This window comes from Squalius cephalus (assembly GCF_949319135.1).
Source record: "Squalius cephalus genome assembly, chromosome: 25".
NCBI classification, from domain to species: domain Eukaryota; kingdom Metazoa; phylum Chordata; class Actinopteri; order Cypriniformes; family Leuciscidae; genus Squalius; species Squalius cephalus.
The window spans coordinates 2,393,951-2,416,640 of NC_137146.1; the positions used below are offsets into that span (position 1 = coordinate 2,393,951).

Consider the following 22,690-nt stretch of genomic DNA (forward strand, 5'->3'; position numbering starts at 1 on the left):
TGTTTGCTACCGTATTTTTATTTTTACGGTAAAGTTCTTGCATCCGGCATTTTTTGCCATAAATTTCATGTTTTTTAGTACAGCCTCGATGGCTGACCAGGTGACGCACGCAAACATCCATCACAGAAGAAAAGACTTAAACCAGTGAAAGAGTGTGTAAAACTCCAGAACTCCAGGATTTAAAGCGCAGGAACATCGCAGGACTTCAGCTTGTTTTATGACTCTGACATTTTCCCGCTGTTTGAGAGCCGGAGTGAGTCCGGGAATCTCCCAGCGTGACCGAGGCACATTCAGGTCGACGAGGATTCTTTCCCTCTCAATATTCAAGAGAGATTTCTTTTTTCAGGAAAGAAAAGGTCGCTGGGCATCTGGCTAATTACTCCTAACTTGCTGGATTCCCATCAGTCACACACGAGGAAGCGTCCGCGTGACTGATTACAGGGATCATCTCTAATTTCAGCGGTTCTTCCTCTGCCAGATGATGTTCCCAGAGGATGCTTCACTGATGCCGTTCTTCAGTACGACACTAGAAGCTGTTTAAAGTCTGGATATCATGAAGGAGAATCCAACCTGAGTTTATTGCATTTCCTCAAACCAGGGCTATCATCACTAACTAAAACTATTAAAACATTTCTGAAATAAAATAAAAATAAATAGCAATTTTTTAAAAACACCTACAAAAATGACAAAAGCACATAATTAAATGACTAAAAATTGAACTAAAATAAAATTAACATAAAAAAGCTAATTCTAAATATATGCATCACTTACAAGAGTGAATATCAAGCGGAATATAGATGAATGAAAAATAATATAAAATAAATAAATGCAATTTATAAATACAACATTAATAAATAAAATAAATAAAAATGTAATAAAAATGATAAATGCAATAAATAATATGTAAATAGTGAATAAATACTGAAAATCAAAAATGAAAAACTAAAACAAAACAAATTGTTAAAAGTAAAAAAAAAATACACACAAAATTAAACAAATAAATATGAATATTATTTTAATACATTATATTAAACGATAAATATTAAATAAATAAATATATAAATGATAAATACTGAAAATTAAACTATAAACAAAACATTTATATAATACAATATTTATATTATATAATACAATATGATAATACAATGATAAAAATATGACATACAAAGTACAATATTAAATATATTATATTTTTTTAATAAATAATGTTAAAATAAATAAACATAAAAAAAAAATTTAAATAAAAATAAAAATCTTTAAAAAAAATATTGATAATGCTTTGCTAACCCACTACAAGCAGACAAAATGCAGTTTATGTGAGCTGGTTTGATTGTCAGTCCAAAAATGTTGAAAATCAGTGCATTAAATGCAACAATGAAGCTCTGATTCATAATCCATCATAAAGCACCTCCATTTTAAAACATATGCAACATGAAACATAACTGGCCATTAAACTGAGTCATGCTGAACAGGGAAAGTTCTCGATTGCTCTTCAGCAACAGTGAAACGCTGGAGGAGATCAAGGTCTTCAACCTTTCATCCTTTATCTACACTGAATAAAGACTGAACCGCACCAGGATTATTATTCAAACATGATTCACAGCAAAAAAAAAGCATATTTCCCTCCCAATATGTCCAGAGCTCAACACACCGAATCTCGTTTCATGATCTTCCAGGACGCTTCAACATGGACATCCTGAAGATGGAGATTCCTTTGCATTACACAACCCCATTTGCATGAGTGTAGACGTGTGTGACCACGTCTGATGACCACAAAGCCTGCAAATAATAGAGACACCAATGTTTTGCATGATAATGCAAGACCCAGACGTACAGATGTGATGAGCCACCATACGCCACACCACATCACACACTAATGACACACATTATCACAGAACACACTTCTGCTATTAGCACATCCTTCATTATCTAACGCAGTGACGTTCATACATGAGCCGGATGTACTTTTACACCACACTGATTGAGGACAATATTTACTATCATGCTTTTAGCAGATGCGACTTGCATTCGTTAAATTTTACATTTGAGCAAATTATGTACAGTAAAAAGTGTTTCAATGAATACCAAGGCAAATCTTCTTACCAAAAACATGGTAATACCATGGTATATTTTTTGGTACTTTTTTTTTTTTTTTTGGTAAGTGTGAGTTAGGTAACTTTGCAAGGGTTGGAAACTGAGAGTGCACTCAAAAAATTAATTTTTGCCTCTTGTTAAATTTAATGAATTAAAATAAGCTAAAGTAACACGATTGTTTAATATTTTGTCACAACTTAATTTAATTGTGTTCAATCAACCTAATATATTTAAAACTGATGTTTACTTAATTAATTTGTGTGAAAACTACATGAATCATTTTTGTTGACAACTAACTGGGCAGTGGATCTGTAGTTCCCAGCATGCTTTGCAAGGGACTGCATTAGGAGGGTAAATTTAGGGATTAAAGTGTTATTTTATGTGTTTTTCTATAAATGGAAAGATGTTGTTAGTTTATGTTAGTGTTTAATATTCACTAATGTTAGAAACTTTGAGGACTTTCTGTAATGTTTTTGAATTTTGTGGTTACCGTTATGCAGAATAGTGGAGACTGTGTTTAGTTTAGGGCTGTGGACACTCAGTATACACAATACATGCATTAAACCTCATTCGCAAACCTGCATAAGTAATATTCAATATTACTCTGTAAAAAGTGGTTTTAATTTAATTGAACACTAGTAGCTTCTATCATTGGAAATAACTGTAGAGTCAAATTAGCTAAAGTTATAATATTGGCGATTTTAGGCAGGGCAAAGATTAAATGTAGTCAACCTGACAAAACTTTATCTAGCAGGAATGACTAAATGAATTTAAGTTCATACAACAAGATTACAATAAATAATTTCAAACAAATTATATTTTGTTGGAAAAACGTAATTCATTTTCGTGGAAAAGGTTTCCTTAATTTAATCAAGTTCGTTCAACAGCTTATTTTTTGAGTGTTGGTTCATATTCAGAAACCACTGTTTTGTAAAAAAAATGTAAAAAGTTTCATTTGAAAAAAACATTTTTCTCTCCGTTTGGCCTTCCGTCCACACCGAGACAGCGTTTGATTAAGATGATGAATTTATAGTCATGTGACCCATTCAGCCCAGCGATTCTCCGATGATTCTGAATAAACAACTAAACAAAATAATAAAATGCTGCAATCTAATTAAATTAATCTGAATGAAAAATTTAAAAATAAAACGGGGTTGAGTGAAAGATTCAATGACTCCCTCATACAGACTTCACTTGTTTCATTACTGGACGAATTAGCATTTTTGAACGAATCTCTTGAATGAACAATTCAATGAAAAACAGTCACTCGTCGCCACCTGGTGGCCTAACAATATAATCGATACAGTGGGAATGAAATCGTGTGGGTGCTTGATTCGAGATTGCGATCTTTTAACGATTATTCGTGCAGCTCTAAAGAGAACAAACATCTAAACAAATATTCAATTAATGTGAAAATTCTCCTAATCCAGTTGTCTAATAAACCTGGCATTGTATACTATGACGAATTGACGAACTATTGACGAATTGCTTTGGATAAAAACGAATGCTAGAAGCACAAATGTAAAAGTCAGATATTATTTCTTAAAAACATGTGTACTTTGGTGAGAGGAACAACAGACGCTCTTCAGCGGGTTTGGAGAGGTTCTGATAGACGACAACACAAGCGAACTCCTTCACAATCTCCAAACTCTCTTTACTCCATCGCCGGCGTTTGGGTTTTCTTCCGGCAACGCCCTCTCTCATTCAGACGCTCAAACACTAAATCTATGTAAAGCCGCTGGCGAGAAACAAACTGCAGCTCAAGCACAAGGAACATTAATCATCATAATCAAGCCAGATCGCAATTAAAACAAACCCAGAGGAAGAAAAGCTTTGATTTTGGTGAAGCGTCTGAAAACGGCAGCGACTCCAGAGTCAGAAAAGAAATTAAAGAACCTGATTTCAACCCAGACGGAGGGATTTCGAGTCTGCGTTTGTGAGGGGAGTTTCATCATGTGTTTTTTATTGGCATAAAGAATGAAATGTGACCCTGGATCACAAAACCAGTCACGAGTCGCACGGGTATCTCTGTGGCAATAGCCAATGTTTGGGTCAAAATTATTGATTTATCTTTTATGCCAAAAATCATTAGATTATTAAGTAAAGATCATGTTCCATGAAGATATTTTGTAAATTTCCTACTGTAAATATATAAAACATTTATTTGTGTGAGTGAATGCAGCACAATCGCCAACATAAATGAACAACTTTAAAGGAGATTTTCTCAATATTTCGATTTTTTTGCACCCTCAGATTCCAGATTTTCAATAGTTGTATCTCGACCAATAAATCCTATCATAACAAACCATACATCAATAGAAAGCTTATTTATTCAGCTTTCATATCATGTATAAATCTCAATATCAAAAAATTGACCCATACAGTTTTGTGGCATATGTGGTACATGCATACATGCAGACGATGGAGAACCTCTTCAAGTTTGCATCATTTTTGGGTGAACTAACCCTTTAATATATCTTTAATATATCTGTATAATATTAATACCAAATAATAATAATAATAATAATAATAATAATAATAATAATAATTATTATTATTATTATTATTATTATTAATATTAATAATAATAATTATTATTAATATTAATATTATTATTAATATATTTATATATATAAAATATTACATTACATTATATATATATATAATATTATATTATATTATATTATATTAATATATATATATATATATATATATATATATATATATATAATATATAATATAATATAATATAATATAATATATATATATATATATATATATATATATATATATATATATATATATATATAAATATTATATTATAAAAAATAAAAAAATAAAATATTATATATATATATATATATATATAATATATTATTTTTTTATTTTTTATAATATAATATTTATATATATATATATATATATATATATATATATATATATATATATATATATATATATATATATTATATTATATTATATTATATTATATATACTATACTATATATATACTATATATACTAAAATAACTGTTCCTAATACAATAATGAAAATACTCCTAGTTATTAAAAGCAAATGATAAAATGTCTTTACAAGCTAAACTGTTAACATTTTAATTTTACACTGTAGAATGACACTGATGAATAATTCACAATAAGATCGGGAACATTAATTAAATTGTTTTTGTTTTGATGATGCAAGTCAAAGTTATTCATCACAGAACACGCATTAAGCCTGACTTCCATTAGTTTTTCAGCAGCAATCTGTTCCCCTTTTTACCCAGCATCAAAACATTTGACTAACAATGACATCAAGTTCAGACAAAATATCGAATTTTGTCACGCTAAAAAAAAAGTGAATGGCAGATTGTCTCTGGAGGCTGGAAGAGGCACTTTCCCACGAACTCGTGGGCGTCATTGACGGGCCTCTCGCGGCAGGTGGTCACGACTGGCTTTTCCATGACAAAAGCCTGCCCTTCATCACCCCGAGATCCCACGTCACACAACGTCTCGCGTCCTCTCGCCCTTTCTCACACAGAGTCACTGCAACAATGCCTGCAAACTCCACTCCACCAGCTAATTATGCTGTTGGCTGGAGCCACGTTTCAGGATTCGACCTCTAACGAAACAGACAAACGCCACATATTTGACTTCCATTGATGACTGTATTAAAGTCAACGAAGAGGAAACAACAGGCACATGTGACTAGCAAACATCGGCAGCTAAGAATGAACCATTTGTGAACTATAAAAATGTTTAAAAACATAAAAATTGTGTTAAAAACATTCAAACTTAACAATTGTTGTAAAAAAATAAAACAAAAACAAAAAAATGTGTTTGAATCTGTGTTTAAAAATAAAAACGTATTCAAAAACAAACAACCTTGTATAAAAAACAAAACAAAAAATGCTTAATGTTTGAAAAACAAAAATGTTTAAAATGTTACTTTGCTGTAAATTGTTACAATAATTTGCATGTTTATGTTAAATAATGTTTAACATGGTTGTAAACTGCACTAAAGCAAAAACAAAAAAAAATGGGTTTAAGTAAAGTTTTTTTAATTGTTTAAAAACATTAAAAAAAGTGTTTAAAAACATGCAACCTTGCTGTAAATTGCTGTAAATAAAACAAAAACATGTTAAAAACTTTCGAAAAAAAAAAAAAAAATGTTTTAAAAGATGTTTAACTTTGATTTAAGTTGTTACAAAAAATAAATAAAAACAAATGTTTTTTTTTAAATATTTAAAAAAAAAAAAGTGTTTAAAAATGTACAACCTTGTTGTAAATTGTTACTAAAAACCATAAAAATTGAAAATGGTAAAAAAAATCTTTCAAAACATTAAAAATGTGTTTTAAAAAAGTACAATCTTATTGTAGTTACCCCCCCCAAAAAAAAAAAAAAAAAAAGCGTTTTTGTTTAAATTGTAATGGGATCAATTCTTCGAAAGTACTAAAACAATCATAATGGAAACTAATTCAGTGGAATCGGAACCATATCACGAAATTCCTTCCATTTCTCATGTCTAGACATTAAGCATGCGTTGATAACGCTCTTCCAGCGTGAGGTATTTTTACTCTCTCTTTCATGGCGGCTCGAGGCAGGAGCGAACAGAGCCACAGCTGAAGTCTGGCGACAGCTGGACGTCAAGATGGAGACGGAGAGGTCAGGAGAGGAGCCTGGGAGTCAGGATTATCCAACACATTCCTCCATCTGGAGCATCTGCCCATCTCCATCTCAAAAACCCCGGAGCCGGAGCCGGAATAATGATTCCTCACACACACAGAGAGAGAGAGAGAGAGGAGAGACGGCTGCGTGTGGATCCGCTCTCTCAGGTGGAAACCCAAAGAGATCGTAGAGGTCCAAACACACTTCATACGGGCACATCTCTGGTGTTCACGAGCTTAAAATAATCATTTACCTCCAGAAAACAAACACTGCTGGAAAACAGCGGAGATACACACATCTGGGAGCTCAGAATGGGATGAATGAAAGTTGCTACAAAGCATTCAAATATTAACTATCACTTCACATCATCATAAGATTAACATTGTAAAATCCCTAATAATGTTGTTATTGTTCACTAAAGCTATTAAAAATCATTTACGGACGGAAATCTAAATCCAAATTTTTATATCATTTTTGAAAAGGCCTGAATACAAAAACAAAAGACTCAGCATTAAAATGTCCTAAACGCACAATTATAATGTTCTCATAATAATTTTATAGCCTATATATGACAGACTTGCGCTGCACATGTCGCATTAAAACTCTATTTTCCTTTTTTGAAGTGATTTCAATCATATTTCAAGTAATTCAAAACCATCATGTTGAACAGTGATCATCTGAAGTGTCTCAGCTCAAGGAAATATTACATTATTTATCAGCTTTAATATATCTGCCAAATTTTCTTATCGGGCCGATAACGATAACATTATCGGTCATATGTCATATGAAATGATCATATATCAGTCGATGCCGATATGGTGGCACATATATCAGTTTATTGCTTGAACAATCTGTATTGTGTAAAGCGCTGTAGAAATAAATGTGACTTGACTCAAAGCTGCACAAACAAAAACTTCCTAAAAAACTGAACGTCTTCACTGCAACCTTTGAAGAGGATCAAAACCTTTCATCAAAGTCATACATGAGTTTTGAACAATACCCGTTCTTGTCTTAGGACAACTTTGATGAACTTTTTTGATTCACTTCAAATGTTGACTACTGTAGATCGAATGCAGACTCACTTCTACCATGAGAGAACAAGGCAATCTTAAAGGGGTGGTTGATTATGATTTCACTTTTCTAACTTTAGTGAGTGTGTAATGTTGCTGTTTGAGCATAAACAACATCTGCAAAGTTACAGCGCTCAAAGTTCAGAGCAAAGGGAGATATTTGCTTTTAAAGAAATCGCTTTTTAAGGACTACAACAAACGGCTGGTAGAGACTACACAAGCTTCCTCCCGGGTTAGTGACATCACAAACCCTAAAATTTACATAAACCCCGCCCCCTGAACACAATTTATAGATTATCAAGACTAGTCTAATCAATGACTAGAAGATAACTCCACATAAACTATCTAAAATCATCAACTAATCATTCAGAAATGTCCTGTTGCTTCTACATGTTGTCACTTCTTGAGTCTCTCCATCATTGTCTGACTCCAGTTTGAACATAAAAGGCTAAAAGTTTAGAAATTTTCAGTGCATTTGTGTGTGTGAGTGCAAGCTCTTGAAGCTCCGCCCCCTGTGCCGGGAGCAGCAGCTCATTTGCATTTAAAGTGACAGACACAAAACGGTGCGTTTTTGCTCACCCTCAAAAAGTGACGACTTTAACATGCTATATAAAAATATCTGTGGGGTATTTTGAGCTAAAACTTCACACACACACACTCTGGGGACATCAGAGACTTATTTTACATCTTTTGAAAAGGGCATTACACCACCCCTTTAAAACATCTCATCAATAAGAAGAAACAAACTCAGATGGTGTGTCCAGCGTGAGCTCAGCATGAGGACAGATCTCAACAAACATCCCTCTGAAGTCTGACATATCTGAGCCCAGACCGACTGACACACACACACACACACACACACACACACACACACACACACACACACACACACACACACACACACACACACACACACACACACACACACACACACACACACACACACACACACACACACACACACACAAGCAGACTGGCCCCGGCCCCGCAACAAATGCCTTGCAAAGGCAAGAAACAAACACACAGAGAAAGGGACACAAAAACACAGACAGACACAAACACACACCCAGACTGCTTGCTAATTCTCAGCAGAACTGAGCATAAGAGCCATCAATCGTTTGTTGAATGAAGCCCGTCGCGACCCGGCCTCCCTTTCTAGGCTATTCTCTACGAGTAGAAAGAAACTTCTGCGACAAACAAGGTCAGTCGCAACGACGCAGCCATTGAGACATCAGCAGGGTGAAATGAAGAGATCCACAACAACAAAAACCACAACAATGACCTTTAAGATAGTCACCGATTACAGACCCACACCTGAGAATGAGCTGGAAAAGTTCTAACATTTGCCTTACAAATAGATCAAATATAATAAATAAAACACTGGAACTAGTTGCACAATTCTGGATAAATCGAGAATCATGATTTTTGTTTTAAAATACAGATCACGACGATCCTCCCACGATTCTGAATAGACAAATAAAATAACATAATTTACAAGAGTTTCTGACAAAATGTTAATTGCTGCAGGCAATTTAAAAAATATTGAATTAATTTGAGCTAAAATCGGTTGAATGAATAATTTAATGACTCACTCATAAAGACTTCACTTGTTTCATTACTAGAACAAAATATTCAATGACCAATACATGTTTTAACAGTCACTTGTCGCCACCTACTGGTGCAACGATGTAATTAATATAATCTTTATTTGAAGAGTCGAGTTATTTTCAAAAGGGGATTTCCTCTATTTTGACCACTACCGTAGACATCAGTGTTTATATCTGAACTATAAACTTTTACCCCAGTTATTATAACAAAGAAATAATGATTCTGTGCGGGTGAAAAGACATAGCCGTAGTTTCATTTCATAGCTAAATCGTCATTTAGGAATAAGATCCCATGAGTGTTTGAATCGAGATCACAAACTTTTAACAATTAATCACAATTTATTCCTGTGATCAAAGCTGAATTTTCAGCATCATTACTCCAGTCTTCAGTGTCACATGATCCTTCAGAAATCACTCTAATATGATGATTTGATGCTCAAGAAACATTTATGATTATTATCAATGTGGAAAACAGTTGTGCTTCATATTTTTTGTGGAAACTATGGTAATTTTTTTCAGGATTATTTGGTAAATAGAAATCTTATAAAATTATAAATGTCTTTACTGTCCCTTTTGATAAATTCTGTCATTGGTGAATAAAAGTATTAAATACTTAAAAAAAAAAAAAAAAAAAAAATGCATTTATGTGCATTCCTTCTGACAATATTCGTGACATCATCTTGCATTCAGGGGTGAAGGCAAATTATTGTCCAATGAAATGACAGCATCTGCCTCTAACTAGCAATAAGAGAAGCTAATCATGGCTAATTTTTTTAATCATATGCATTTAAAAAAAAAAAAAAAATGAATGTATGGTTCTAATATGTGCTTTAAGGCCATCAAACTATTTTATACTGAAAAAAAAAAACATTGTTGCAGTTTGCCATCGCAACTTAAAGGTATAGCGGAGGATTTTCTTTTTCCGGGTGGATCATCAAGACTATTGGTCCTCCTAAGTGTCAATCATTCTGGTGATATGTTTACGTAAGACCGTCGTACGTGCTCGTGCACACGATTCACATGATGGCGTGCGCTCAAAACACAGGTTGGGCTTCCCACTGATGCCTCAGTCGCGAAGTTTCTACTTGACAGGTAAAGTTTGGCATGCTATTTGGAGAAGTCCATTTAAAATCACTGCTAGTAAAAGTTAATGTAAGCTATGATTAGCTCGTGCACACGTTTAATAGGCGTTCCCTCTCGGGAGCAGGTAGAGTGTTGCGCATGTGCATTTTTTCAAAAAGTGGAGAGGGCGGTTCTTTTCTAAAATTCGGGAAAATCCTCCGCTATACCTTTAAAATTTGGAATTAGAAAAATCGTCCCAGATTTAACTTGAGATGTATCCAACATGTCACTCAATCCACCTTTGACATTTCAAGTTGACTAAACTTAAAAATTTAAAGGCAGTTGAAACAATTTCTTTCACAGTTGACAACAAATTTGTTGAAGCAAATGTACAAAGCTGTACACGTGATCAAAGGAACTTGCATACACATTTATTAAATACATTAGAATATTTATATATGTAGGTATTTATCTAGAATTGTAATATATCCCCCACATGATTTAGTGTTTTAATAGTGTGCGTTCAGTACGTGAGGAACTGTAATAGTCTATTAGCATGACAGTCTGTCGCACTGTAAACATTCGTGGAATATCTGAGCTGAACCGAACCCTCAGTGCGTTCACGAGCGCCACACCATGTGATGTACGACAGTCCCGCGCGCGCGAGAGATAAGGCCTGCAGAATATCAGTGTTTGCGTACGGCGTTCTGACCATGCAGCTCGAGCACAGATAAGCCTTATCTGAGAAGATAAACACACGACACGGCGAGAACGGCGAGACTTCTCCGCAGCACGAGACTCACTCTCTTCGCACTCCTCAAACACGCTCGCCTCATCTGAGAAATAATAGAATTGGATGTGCAACAATAACAAACCTGGGAAATTATCCAAGACTTGCCAAGCAAGCGTTTCATTTGCAATTACAGAGCGTTTCTGGAAACGTACATGACACTCTGTGGACTCGGGAGTGAAACACGAGACCCTGAAAACGTCCCTCAGAGAACAAGCACACGTGATGGAGAGGAAGAGGAGCGCGCAGATTCATCCGAGAGGAATCCCTCACAAAAACTGCACAAGCCTTTAAGGTTTTAACTCAATAACACTCAATCACCATCTGGTAAATGAAGGTTTATCATCTTTAAAGATCACATTCTTATGAACTACATGCACCTACATTCAAATATATAAAAATGATCACCTAATACAAATATAAAATGAGGCCTGAATGATTGCCAGCTGGCTTTTTCTTCATTCCCAAAAGAGTCTCTAAATAAAAGAATAAAAAAAGACACTTTACCCACCAAAGGCCTTGAAAAACAAAGTTCACCATGCAGTGTGTGGTGTTTGCCAAGTCAAGCATCACGATTACCACCGTTGAAACTGGTTTAACCAAACTTGCAACACTTCATCATGTAACTCGCACTGTACGATACAATGCCAAATCCCAGAGCAATATTCAGAGGCCAGAATACCTCAGAGACTTAAACAGCACACAGAAATGTTATTTTGGTTATCCTTAATCTCCGGCACAATCAATCAGTACAAATGTCTAATCTTGTTACAGGATGATCCATCATTCCTAGAAAAAGCTTCTGCAAAACTGCCGTGTCCAATACAGTGAATGATGCTTTAAATAAATCTCTTTGTTATTGCTCATATTGATCTTCTGTGGCCCAAAATGACTGTGTAGTGCATTATGGGTAATAATCTAGACAACCGAAGATGATAATAATAATAATAATAATAATAATAATAATAATTATTAATCACTTATCAAATTAGCTCAGATTTGAAACGTGGGTTTCGAGTGTCAGCAACAGATCAGAATGAAAATACATTCAGGAATTCCACGATTCTTCAAACCGAAAGTCAATCACGGACAATTTGAGCAAATCCCAGCATACATCTTTGAGTTTGGATAACATTTCACGTTCTAACGCAAAGATCTGACACAGTAAATGGAAAACACAATAGAGAGATTGTCAAGGGTCTAGCAGACTTTGCTTTTAGTGCAAGTCATGCTAATGGAAGTGCACTCACACACGGTCTGAATACGGTTCAGTTTCACACAGATTTGTATAAAGGCCTGAATGTGATTCTCTCAGCACGCATACGGCTGTTTTACATAATCACAAACTATGTTACGGGCTCAAACACGTCCTCAAACAGGACAATCTGTGCCTTCATACCTCATTAAATATATGCAATGAAACTTATTGTTCAACAACCGCTAACTTCCACTGTGATTCTTCAATTGACACGATTGCAACTGGAACAGTTGGAAAAACTTAAACTTCCCAATAGTAATTATGACAGATGATGGATTAAACGGTCATTATTTGGCCTTTGATATTATGACCACTTCCCAATTAACAAAAGCCTAGATTCCAAGAGTGCATGTGTTCTGTTTAAATGCAATACTCAATTTTAACTCTACACAGTAAAAATTATGCAAGGAATTAAGAAAATTCAATGCAACATGATGGATAACAAAATTCCTAACATTCCATCAATATTGTTCAATGTGAAATTCTTTGTGTTTGACTTGCTGGCACAAAATTTGGACGAATTCATTTGGTCCAACATGAGTTTAAATTCACATTTCTTCCTATAAACTGGCACATATGTAGCTTTTTCACAGTGTGTGTGGGCTAAATATAAACCTTATATAGCGCTATAAAAATGTGATGACTGACTGTCAAAACAAATCTTGAAAAACGCTCATGAGACAAACAGGGTTCTTCTGGACATTAATTCGTAAGAAGCTCAACAGAATATTCCTGAGGGATCAACACTTCATTTCAGACTGTTTGGGATTAAATCCCATTCAAATTCCATAAAAACAACTTACAACCTCATTCAGAGTCCTTATCTGTGGAGTATATTCATATCAACCCCGACCTCTGTGTGCACGTCAATCAAAGCCATCGACTCGCGGCACTGCGTTTCTCCACAGGATAACGGGAATGTTTACAAACTGCTTATGCATGTAAAAAAAAAATACATATATATATATATATATATACATATATTAATTTTTTTTCAAAGTTGTAAACTAAAAGATTTTTCAATACTTCACTCTTTCTACTTCAAAATTTCAATGTGTTACTGGCCATTTCTTTGTAATTCAAATCAATTCAAATTTATTTATATGACGCTTTTTTGCCAAACACATTGTTTCAAAGCAGCTTTACAGAAAATCTAAGTTATTATTTGTAATAATTTAATAATTATTTGTGAACATGATTTGACGAAGCGCACACTGACATTCAATACTCGGTGTTGGACGAAACATCACACCAGTACTACACTGTAAAAAACGATTTTTTTCAAAGATAAAATATTTGTGAAATTTTAAAAGCATTAGTAAGTAAAAATGTATTCAAAATAAATCCTATGCCAATTTGTCTTTTCAGTGAGTCAATCCCAGTTTATGGAATTACACTGTAAAAAAGAAGATGATTTTTGACGATATAAATAAAACAAACATTATTGGAGTACGTTTTACAAGAAAATACCATTTCAGTTTTTTTACTCAAAATTTCACGTTCAATGTGTTACTTGCAGTTTCTTTGTAAATGTTTGTGATATTTACTCATTTCTGAGTGAAAGCTGTTTTTACACCAAATTTCGTTCCAGTGTGTTGATTGACTTGGTAAAGACCACAAGAAAAACACATACTGTTGCTTTAAATCCCAGTTCTTGCTTCAGGCGACCCATCCCCCATTTCTCACACACTCTCTCTCTCTCTCTTTCTCTCTCACTCAACTAGCCCCCCCACCCCACCACCCCCCCACCCCCCCACCCATGCGCCACAGCTTGCATCCATAACGCAACATGCAAAGCACCGTATGTCCCTCTGGATGATCCCACGGCAGCTCCACAGCTCCTCTGATTGGAGCGCTGATGGACTATATGGTGGCCATTTCAGTCCAGAGAGGAATTTCACTTCACCCTCCCCCCGTCGTCCAACCATGTGGTCAATCCTTTGAACAAACCCGACACACACACACACACACCACATACAAGACATCTCGCGGTCAGTAATGCAGCGGCCCTCCGAGGAGAAGCGTTCAGCAGAAACACACGGATGTACAGGGAAACTGACCCCCATCCCACCGTTCAAACACGCAGAAACTCCAGCAGATCTGAGCAGTAAACGGAGCATCAAGAGTCATTTGTTTCCTCCAATAGAAGGGTGTTTAAAAGCCACATTGCCCTGCTTTTCTTTTTACGGCACCCTCCGCTCAGCCAGGGGAATCTTGGAATGCTCTACGCAAAGACTATTACACAACACACACACACACACACAAAATATCAGGCTTTATGAGCCCTCGCGGCATCGCAAAAGCATTGAACAATGACAGAAAGACACGCCAGGGACACATTTCACCAAGAAATCAGATTGAAAACTCAAGAAATTATATTTTGCATTAAGAAAATTAAGGGATAGGCTAATAGGATTGTTTGCATTGTAACCATTTTCTAATGATTGTAATGCAAAAAATGCTCATTCTTATTTCTATAAACTGGTGTAGGATTTTACTCAATTTGAATAGCCAACATTTTCACTCAGAAACTTTCACGTATAAATGACGCATTTTGAACTAGAAAGACTGAAATAGCCTAGTATTTTCTTACTTATTCCAATAATCTGTTTTATTTACAACTTCGAAAAGTATTTTCTTCAGTGCAATAGCATAATGAAAATCACAGAATTTGTTTTTTATTTAAATAAAAATAAATAAAAACTGAATAAACTAAATTTAGTACAATAAATACTACAATGATGTAAACTTCACGCATTTATTTTACAAATTAAATTATATATTTACTGGTCAACCAATATGGGTTTTTTAATTGGCAGAAACAATATCTAGAGCAGGGTGTTTGATATAGTAATAAAATTCAATGACAGCATAAATTGTAACACTCGCTAAAACAAAAAAGAAGTTATTTTCCAGTACTGACAAGAAATGAACAATTCCTTTAATCCGATAAGAAAACACAAATTTCAAAGTAACCAAACATCAGCCACATATTCTGCTTTACAATAATATATACAGCATAAAATGAATGAGAATTTTAGGGGGAAATGTGTTGCATATTCATTTAGCAGACAGTTTTATCCAAAGCGACTTACAAATCAGGAACACAACCAGCAATTAATCGAAGCTGGACAAGTTTTAGACAGGTTTTGTGAGATTCACCAGAATATCTACTGCGTCTCACCAATGCAAGAACATTTCTGTTGCATTAATGGAGAAGTAAGATCATATTTCAATATACTAATCACAAAATTAAGCAGGATACGAGCATGAAATAAAGTAAATCTGCATCACATATTATGACAATGGAACAGGGTAAAATAACACCAACTTCTGTCATGTGAGTCTCTATAGACAATAAACATCCTTGAAGATCAACTTCTATTGAACCAAAAACACACACCATGTGACGTTTGAACGCACGTTTCCGAAGTTGCTTTCTTACTAAATTTTGTAACAAATTTTTGTGTCTTTTAACTCTATGAGTATGAAGTGTATACCAAAGTTGCTGTTGGAGGAAAAACAACAACCAGAAAGAGCCCAGGTGTCGTCCGTCTGCTAAACCAGAGGCTTGTTGGTGAAGCTAGTTATGAACACGACACAATATACTGGTCTGTCCAACTGGGAACTCAAAGACCAAACAGAAACTTCTGAGCAGGGTTATCATCGTCAACTAAAACGATTCAAACATTTATGTTCATTGAAATAAAGCTGAAATGGAATCAAACATAAGTATTAGTTGAAAACCACATGAAACTTAGAAATGTTGCCTGGTAATAAACTGAAGCACTAAAATGATTAACTGGAAATAAATAAATAAAATAAAACTAAACTAAGAATAAAATTAAAATGAAATAAAAACAAATTAAACTTAAAAAGCAATATTTTAAAATAAACTGAAATAAGTTGAAGCACTAAAATTATTAACCGTAAATAAATATGAAATGAAATAAATAAATGAAATAAAAAGAAATTAACCTTAGAGCAAAATATAGTTAATTCTTTTTTTTTACCAAAGTAGCCTACATAATAAAATTACAAAAATGTTAACTAAACTTAACATGTATGCATGTATATATGTATATGTGTGTATATATATATATGTGTGTGTGTGTGTATGTGTGTATATGTGTGTATATATATATATATATATATATATATATATATATATATATATATATATATATACCCAGTGTTTTACCCAACAAGGCCATTCCTGGTGGTAAAACACTGGGAATTCTGTCCCTGAATTGAAAACAATGCATCCATGTCTCTGAGGGTATGAGAAATATTTGACCTGAGATCGTTCATTAAAGTGCACTGTGATGTTATATGTTATTTAAAGTGAATTCAGCATGATATTGAGCTGTATAGATCCACCCCTCCCCCCAAACCCTCCAACACAACAAAGCCACAGTCCAGAAGTAGCCAAACACACATTTACTGCATTCAGAGGACTTTCTGTGGGATGGGTTGAGGAATAGAAACACTTCCACAAATCACTACACTCACTATAAAAGCACACACTATCCTATCCATATTTAACATGGATCCAGAAATCATTTAACCAATATGATCATGCACTTGATTCATACATGCAACTATGTAGCCTAACAAGTATTATAAATCCTTGGACTGAACTGGCTGTCCTTGTGTTATTGTTGAGGACAGTGAGTAGTGTTTATAGTTTATCAATGAATGCGAGCACAAAAACTAAGATATTTCAGCTGTCATTATTATAATTATTCATCAAACACTGATGGAACTCAAACAGGTTTCCTAATGCAAATACAACGACAGGAGCGCTTTAGCAATACAAGTCCAAAGCTTCCTATCAAAACGCATGGCTTATATAAGAGAAAGTAAGAATTGCATTGATGCAAATCTCACCCAAGTCTTGTCAGAAGAATAAATGAGCGCTTACCTGCACAAAAAGTTCCCAGAAGAAGTGCAAAAGTCAGCCAGGAAGCGAACATATTCCTCTAATGGCACAAAAACACCCCAGGTTTTCTCCTTTTCAGTGTCTTCTGCTTTGCACACATTTAAAACGATCGGGGGAAACACACACACACATGCACGCACACACTCACTCACTCACTCAGTCTCTCTCTCTCTCACACACACACACTCTCTCTCTCTCGCTCGCTCACACACACACGAGCCCGAGTGACCGTCGGCCTGATGTCCACCCAATCAAACTTTAACATATGCAGAAATCCATCAGGAAAAGCGGCTATTCCAACAGAAACGCCTTCCAGCATGAAACAGTGAGTGATTTCCACCCAAAAGCCAGTCCGTGTGTAAAGCTTCTCCTGTTCAGAGTGAGAATGGCTGGACAGGGTCCGATTCTGACATGCACGGAACTGAACTGAGTCCAAAATGGCTTCGGAGAGCGAAACACAGCCAGCAGGGAAACCAATTTTCCAGTTCTACTAAGTCGAAGGCTCGGCTCATGAATATTAACTACGCAACGTGACGCTCGTCCAGCAGCGCTCCCTCATTGGCTGGGTCAGCTGAGAAGGCCTGGCTCATGAATATTAATCAATCACAGGACTGGACGCTCCTGGAATGTTGGCGAGCGACGTCATCAAGGTCTAATTAATATTCAGGAGCCGTAGCCTCTCCGTAGTAGGATTGGGAATTTCGCAGCAGGAAAACCCGGATGTTGAAACACAAAGAGAGAAATGCAAAGCCTTTGAGTCCATATGCTCAGGCTACACAATATACACACACATACTGCTCGTCACGCCTGTTTTAAAGGCCAACACTGCGGTATTTTGGTGCGAATATGAACAGGAAAGTGCTTTATTTTTGTCATGCAGAAAATTTCTTACTGTTTTGATTTGGGGTGAATTGATTGATTCACCTGAACATTAGTTACTGAGATAAAACTAATGCGTTTTGGAAGCATATTTCCAAACTAAATTTGCAAATAAATCAAAATAACTGATAAATAGTATAAAAAACAACAACAAAGCTGCTAAATCATATTGCTGTTACATTAATAGAGAACGTAAGATCATATTTCAAGATCTCAAAATTAAACAGGGCAAAGTGCCTGAAGTTTAATATTAAAAATGAAGTATCTGGAGCTTTAATAATCACAGAATGCATTTCTCTGTGTAAAAAACACTTCACCTTCACACACTGTGAGCCAGATGACAACAGCATCCATGAGAAACGACTTTACTGAGTTTGACTTCTGACAGTAAAACTGCTTATTCTCAATTCATTTAAACAACAAGCTTGTGGATCCGTATACTTTTTAGGAGACAGAAGAACATTAAAAACTCATGATTCTTCCGTCGAGAGCATATTACTATTTAAAGTCTTGAAAGATATATATGAAACTTCTTTAAACTTTTTAAGTAGCCTATCACATATCCTGGAATAAATATTTGGTCATGTTCTTAATACTCTAGTGGGTTTTTAATACTGTATGATAGAAACAGCATTTTTCTTTAAGTTATACTTTGTTATAAAAAAAATGTGCATCCATTGAAAAAAAATTTTAAGCTTGCAAAGAATTTTCCTGATTTTAATGCTTTTTATAAATATTTTATATAATATTTTACAAGGGCGGTAAATAGTTTGGGTGTAGGGGACTGGTAAATAATAGAGGAATTCTGAGGAATAATAGAGGAATTCTGAGGAATAATAGAGGAATTGAGGAATAATAGAGGAATTCTGAGGAATAATAGAGGCATTCTGAGGAATAATAGAGGAATTCTGAGGAATAATAGAGGAATTGAGGAATAATAGAGGAATTGAGGAATAATGGAGGAATTCTGAGGAATAATAGAGGAATTCTGAGGAATAATAGAGGAATTGAGGAATAATGGAGGAATTCTGAGGAATAATAGAGGAATTCTGAGGAATAATAGAGGAATTGAGGAATAATGGAGGAATTCTGAGGAATAATAGAGGAATTGAGGAATAATGGAGGAATTCTGAGGAATAATAGAGGAATTCTGAGGAATAATAGTGGAATTCTAAGGAATAATAGAGGGATTCTGAGGAATAATAGAGGAACTGAGGAATAATGGAGGAATTCTGAGGAATAATAGAGGAATTCTGAGGAATAATAGAGGAATTTTCTGACAAGGTTCTCTCAAAGTTATAGAAAAACGTTCTTCCAGTAACGTTACTAGAATGTTCATCAAAATGATCTGGTCTTTAATAATGCTCTGAAAACATTAGCACAAACGTTATTAATACATCGTTTGTGGAACCTTTTCTGAAACATTTTAATTGGACGTTCGTCATTTTTTAAATGTTCTTGTTTAGAAATGTTCAGAGAACCTTCAAATGTAACATTCCCATAATGTCTGAAGATGATAAAATAGAATGTTTCCTTAATAGGACGTTTGGAATGTTCCTACAACCTAATGGAAACGTTAGTAAAACGTTCTAAAAACATATGGGATCATGTTTGGGTGCAATGCATCTAAAAGACTCCAGAAACCTTACAGGAACAATGGGATTTCAAAAAGACAACAAAAAAAAATAATCACTTCAGTTTATTATAGTCATTGGTGAGATAAGGTTACAAAACTGTGGCTCTCAAAGCTCTCCGCTAATTAGAAATAATAATAAAAATATATTTATTTCTCTGTCATAAAGTTATAAAACAAAACAGTTTTAAATTAAGTTAAGAAGCTATTAAATAAGCAAAGAAAGTATTTTTTTGTCAAATTAGTTTTATCAGGCTGTTCCGTGGCCTTAGCACTGAAAGGCAAATTATGTGTCAAAATATATTCTGTGTAATTACTGTTGACACCAAATTGCTTCCACACACTGAATCACTCTCACAAACGCTAAGCTGTTATTTTGATAATTATATTGTTGTGAAGAATCAGACCCTCATGTCATGGCAAAGAAAAGACCAAATTCATAGGAGGATAAACACTAACTACTGTAAATATGAATATGGCTCTTCTCAGAGCCGTGTTTAATAACTCTGCATTAGTTTTGTAGGGCTGCGATGGGTATTTCTCACACTGACAGCGGTGACATTAGAGGAACTGAGAGCTCAGACTGAGAGATGAGCTGCTGAAGCCACTCTAAAACTCTGCTAAGTAGGTCTGCCAAGCAGCACTTAGACAAATAAAATATATGACAACCTGTATAGAGTCATTACAGTCGGCCACATGATTCAACACAAACCCCAACTCTATTACTGCATCGGTTCCTCTCGCACAGATCGCATCGATCGCAGATCAGCGCTGCCAAGAGCCACACAGCATTCCCTGTCAAACTGACCATTCACTGTAACACACTATTTATGATTAACGCATACTGTAAACTAGCGGGCAAAAGCTTGGAAAAATTATGATTTTTTTTTATGTTTCTGAAAGTCATGCATTTATTTGATCAAAAATACAGTAAAATTACAATTTGAACTTTTCTATTTCAATATATTTTCATCCGCATATTAGAATGATTTGTGAAGGATCATGTGACACTGAAGACTGGAGTAATGATGCTGTAAATTCAGCTTTGATCACAGGAATAAATTACACTTGACTATATATTCAGATAGAAATCAGCTGTTTTAAATGATAATAATATTTCACATTTTTTACTGTATTTTTGTATCAAACAAATGTAGCCTTGATGAACATATTAGAGACTTTTTTATTATTATAAACACACATTTTTAATTTTTACAAATTTCTGACCAGTTGTGCATGAGCCAAAATAACTGTAACATTCACAATCTAATGCATTTTCTTCTCTAATGTGTGTCAGACATGATATTTAAAGAGAAAAAAATGCACTGTAAAAAATTCTTCAACTTTTATCAACTTTTTTTCTTTAGTCAAATCAACTTAGATAATTCATGTGGTTCAGTTTCTGTTGATTAAACCAATCTCCTTTATTAACTCAAATGTTTAATTTCAATGAACTCAAAAATGTTAAGGTGACCAGTTTACTAACGTTTTTAAGTTAAACCAATGATAATTGTGTACAGTGCGACCGGCCCAGGTTGGAATGACAGCTGAAAAATAAAAGAGAAAGGAAAGTAATTTCAGAGGCACATTTTTAAAATGCTTCTTATGCAATGATAACAAGCAATAGAAGAAGAAATCAGAGCTTGACTTGTGAGAGTTCGTTAAAATCTGCTTTCTTCATTAGTCAGGGTTGAGCTTGGGATCGGGCCGGCTGTTTTCCTCTTCAAGGGCACTAAATCCCGGGCACTGGAAAATGACGGAGACGCCACCCAGGTTAATGGAATCTCGGCTCTTAAAAAAGTCCTGAATGCCATGTAAAGACAGGTGTAAAACCGGTTGCCATGACGACGGCAGACCTTCAGTCGTTCTGGAACGAAACCCCTTCAAACTCGACATGTTCATCGACACTCGTCTGGAGTCTGAAACTCTTGAATTAAAGTTGTGCTTCATTCTGAAAATAAAGTATTTGCTCTCAACTTTTGCACAGAATAAAGACTTAAACAGAACGGGCTGGAAATTAAACTGTTTCTTATAATCTATTCATATTAATCCAGTAGCTATTATGGCCAAATTATTTCATCAGATTAATCAGATAATAATGTCCAATTTCTCGGAGTTTTACTTCTGCAAAGTGTCTGTAAATGTGACTAAACAACTAACTGACATTTTCATTGTCAATTTGTTCCAGTTCTATTTCATGCAACTGTTATACATCAGGCTAATGAAACTTTAATTAATGTTTGATTAATACACACTAGGATACTAGAAAATGACTTTTTACTTTGAGAAATTGTTTGTAGTTGTTTTTTACGTGTTGTTTTTATTTATTTAAATTTTTAATACATATATTGAAATATTTCCATACCTATAGTATTATTTTTTTCAAACTATTATAACTATTATAAATATATGAGAACAGGAATTATGAGACTTTGCTAGAGCACTAGCATCTGCTAGACTAGAAAATGCCTATTACATAATTTAATTATATATTTTTAATATATATTTTTAAATTTTCCATTTTTGTGCATGTCTGCTTAATTTTATGACCCGAAAGATAACTATAATGAATCTACTATCAGTGCCAAGGTGTATATATATATGTATATATATATATATATATATGACATTTTTCATATTTACAATTTGCTTTTCAGATCTGAATGAGATAACTATTATGAATCTACTTT

The 22,690-nt window shown here is 34.4% G+C and overlaps 1 protein-coding gene across 1 annotated transcript in view; it reads right to left on the reverse strand.

Moving 5' to 3' along the window:
• acvr2ba (activin A receptor type 2Ba) overlaps positions 1–17,946 on the reverse strand; it is a 66,829-nt gene extending 48,883 nt beyond the window's left edge. Inside the window, exon 1 of the mRNA XM_079862497.1 lies at positions 17,471–17,946. Within this exon, the coding sequence (XP_079718623.1) occupies positions 17,471–17,522 (52 nt within the window). The 5' untranslated portion in view covers positions 17,523–17,946. The remainder of the gene's footprint in view (positions 1–17,470) is intronic.
• Between the last annotated feature and the right edge of the window lie 4,744 nt (positions 17,947–22,690).